Source organism: Lactuca saligna, chromosome 9, assembly GCF_052625555.1.
Source record: "Lactuca saligna cultivar CGN05327 chromosome 9, ASM5262555v1, whole genome shotgun sequence".
Classification (NCBI taxonomy): Eukaryota; Viridiplantae; Streptophyta; class Magnoliopsida; order Asterales; family Asteraceae; genus Lactuca; species Lactuca saligna.
In genome coordinates this window covers 94,788,993-94,793,038 of record NC_136425.1, presented here as the reverse complement: position 1 = coordinate 94,793,038, position 4,046 = coordinate 94,788,993, and the positions used below count along the sequence as shown (strand labels likewise).

At 35.2% G+C, this 4,046-nt stretch overlaps 1 protein-coding gene across 1 annotated transcript; it reads right to left on the bottom strand.

Annotated features, from left to right (window-relative positions):
* Window positions 1-2,438: 2,438 nt before the first annotated feature.
* LOC145018473 (RING-H2 finger protein ATL54-like) lies at window positions 2,439-3,758 on the bottom strand. The gene has a single exon (XM_078976351.1). The coding sequence runs from the start codon at window positions 3,624-3,626 to the stop codon at window positions 2,631-2,633; it is 996 nt and encodes a 331-aa protein (XP_078832477.1). The 5' UTR covers window positions 3,627-3,758; the 3' UTR covers window positions 2,439-2,630.
* Window positions 3,759-4,046: the final 288 nt, after the last annotated feature.

Here is a 4,046-nt window from a genome sequence, read left to right as displayed (position 1 = left end):
AAATTGCCACTTTGGGCCAAACAGGTTTGGACTAGCACTTACGGTCCAAAGGTTTTCATTTTCTTGCTACTTTGGTCCAATTTACTTTAAATTTTTTGATAATGACCATTTTGCCCTTTCTTTTTATTTTTTCAGTTTTTTTATTATTTATTCAAATACTTTTATTAAAAGAAAAAGAAAAAAGAAAATACATTTCTCTCCACCCCCCTCGCTCTCTCTCTCTCTCTCTCCCCCCCTCTCTCTCTCTTTCTCTCTCTCTTTCTCTCTGCTGAAGATTTTCAGGAATTACGCTCTCTTCAATTTTCTCTTCATTTTTACAAGATTCTTCATCTTCATCTTCATCTTCCTCATTGTTTTTCTCCATATTTGGTTCCCAGAATCGATTCGTGAGAGCTTCCATCTTCATAGGATCATATCTACACCTCATCAACAACAAAGCATTTTTAGGTGGTACATAAGTGCTCACCCTAGCTTAATCGATTGTCCCAAAGACGATGTCGTTTACAATCTCCAAGTCTTGAAATACATGTCTTCTTGAATTCATAATACCCATCTCATCAATTTCCTCATTCTCATCATCATCGTCTCCGGCGATTAACTCAACCACTCTCTCACCACCACTGGCATCTCTTCCACTTCCATCACCTCCCTGCAATGCCACCAACCACCGTGCAAACACCGCACCACAAGACCCCTGGCTATTTTCCCCAACCATTTTTTCCTCTTTCTTTATCGCCGTCATTGAAGAACACGAAGACCGGTACGGAAACAAACAACTTACCTCAGACCCAAACGCTCTTAAACCTTCACAAATCGTCAATGGTAAATGAACCCATCTCTGATTATTCCTCTGCAATGGTAAACACTCTTGATTAGAACCAAGATTTTCACTTTGACTACCGAACCCATTACCGGAATGCTAGAATCTCCTAAAACTAACTTCGTCGGTGCTTTGTCGTCTTGATAAACTCAGATTTTTCGTGTGCTTCTTCTTACTCTTCATCCTAACCTGACAAATGCAGGTAACTTTAGGGGAAGACGGTTCAGGGTTTTCGAAACTGCTTCCTCTTTTTTTATCGATGGTAGGGAACATTGCGGGAGACGTGCCCCCTTTGATGCTACGACTATTTCTGAGCCTACGGTTGTGCTAGTTTGAGAGGAAAAGCGGTGGTGGGTCACGAGCAGCCCCAACCCTGGCTAGACTGAGGAATGATCTGGATGAGACCTTCATAGAGGATGAAGATGTGTGAAGCAGACGAAGTGTTGGATAGATTTAGCAGCGATGGTGGTGGTCTACCATAAGGGGGAGGGGGGGGGGGAGAGAGAGAGAGGGAGAGAGAGAGAGAGAGAGAGAGAGAGAAATGTATTTTCTTTTTGCTTTTTCTTTTAGTAAAAGTATTTGAATAAATAATAAAAAAAACTGAAAAAATAAAAGGAAAGGGTAAAATGGTTATTATTAAAAAATTTAAAGTAAATTGGACCAATGTGGCAAGAAAATGAAAATCTTTGGACTATAAGTGTTAATCCAAACCTGTTTGGCCCAAAGTGGCAATTTCGACCTAACCACAGGGACAATTCTTGCAATTTTGTCTTAAATATATGGTCCAAAGGACTTTCGTCCCGAGAAGAAAGTATTTGTAGAAACAAATTATTTGTACCTGTCACTTGGCGTGGGTAAACGGCTAGTGCGTGTGTGTGTATACACACACACACACACTTTTTTTATTAATAGTCCAACGAATATTAATGTTTTAAAAACAAGTTTTTTAGTTGAACCGGTATGGTTTGATCAGTTTCTGGTTTGAACGTCAGTTCAACCGTTTTTATAATTTTCATCTTTTTTTTCTATTTTTTCCTACACATACATAGATATTTACAAGTTTAAAAATTAAAAAAAATATATAAATACAATTTGAAGATCAATCTAAATATATTAAAAACACATAATTATAAGTTTTACATCAATCCACATACATAAAAAATAAAATAAAGTATAATACAGAAACAAAATATAGTTTTAGTTGAATACAAATACATTAAAAAAAAATTATAACATTTACTATGTGTTTTTATTCAAAGAAATCTAAATATATGTAAAAAAAAAGTTTGTTATTAAAATGATTTTATTTTCATGTGTTTTTATTTAATTTAATTAGTTCAACCGGTTTAATTTAATTGATTAAACCATATTTTTTATAAAAAATGATCTGTTAATTTCGGTTGAAATATAGACATAAAATCGGTGATAGTTGATCGACTTTCTTCACCGGTTCCGATATAACCGTTTCTATCGGCCGGTTCAAACTAGTTTTTTAAAACATCGAAGAATATAAACAATAGATGGATATAAAGATTCTAAGTAAAAACCAAAATCTTTACATAAAGACAAAGATATGGAATATTGTTGCATAAATAAATATTTTACCAGAGAAACAAAGTTAAAAATTTTGAAGTATATATTTCTTGATAAATATTTATACACATTATCATATTTCCATCTATAAACATCACCAAACTTTATTCTTTTGAGCATTTTCTCAGTATCCTTGAAGGAGATTGCTCATAAAAATCAAAACCCTAACCTTGGCTGTAAAAGAAGGAAAAATACCAAATTGTTATAAATTTACAAATTACATGATCGATCTCCCACCATATGAAAATGATCTCATCGTCACCATGTTTCTTGTTCTTGAATCTCTTATATGGTTTGAACTCTGCATCTCGCTACTTAAATTTCTCGAATTCAATTCCATATGTACAATTTCGGCACTTGAATCCATAGAAAACGCTCTTCTTAGTGTACTCATACTCTCAATCTCTATTTTAGAATCTTGAATTTCCTTGTTTCCATCTTCAATCTCAACCCTATTATTCCCTCTTTCTCTCATGTTTTCACGAATCCCAATCTCTTCAACACCGATCGAACCCAATTCACCATCGTTTTCACCATTTTCCATCTGGGTATTTTGATTCAAACCAAATCCATGAATACGATTTCCATTTTGATCATTTGATTGCAAATTATTACTTGAGTTGTTAGCCAAAACAGCCGCTCGACAAAGAGGACAGTTTGTGTGCGATCTTAACCAGGTATCAATACAAGGTATATGAAACGCATGGTTACATTTCGGCAACAACCTTAAAGATTCATCATCTTCAAACTCACTTAAACAAACAGAGCAATTCGTGACGTCAATCAAGCTCTCACCTTTTTTAAACTTCACCACCGCAATCGATCTGATCACCGCCGGTTGGAGGCCGATGGTGTTGATGTACCAGATGGGGTGATCAATTTCCGGCTGATGATCTTCGTTCATAAAGTCCCGTGATTCTTGGTTGACTTGGGTGGGATAGGGTTGACGGAATCGAACACAATATCTTTTCACGATAAGGTAGTAGCTGATAAACAGAATTGCACTGGCAATCACGGCGACTATGACGATGACATAAGGTGAGATATGGGTGGTGGAGCTGTCGTCAGCGGTGGTTGATGACGGTGGTAATTGTGGTGGCCAGTAGATTGTTACGTAGTCGCAGTCGTATGGGCAGTTTAGACCACAGCCGGAACAGTCTATGGTTTGGTTGGAATCTGGTTCCGATAACAGTTTCCGGTGATAAATTGCCATTGTAGAGGCGTTGAAGGTGTTGCCAAATGCATTTATTTTTGTTTGTGAAAGGATTTTAGGTGGGTAATTGGTGAGGATTGCACGTCAATTTGGAATATTTTTGGTGAAGTGTTAATGTCATTTGACTATTCGCTTGAATATCCGATTACACCAGATAGAATGTTTATTTTGTTGAGTATTAAAATTAAAATTAATAAGAGAAGGTTTATTATAAACGATATATTGTGATACTAGGTTGTTTATAAATTATTAAATCAGAAGATAATGGCTTTTGAACGTTTGATTATTTTGTTGTAATTGATTATTATTATTTTCAGAATATTTCAGGTGAATAAAAAATATATTGGACATGTAATTGTTATATTTAATCTTGTTCAACATGTGTTTTTGAATTATTGGAAATTGAAAAACATCTTTTTG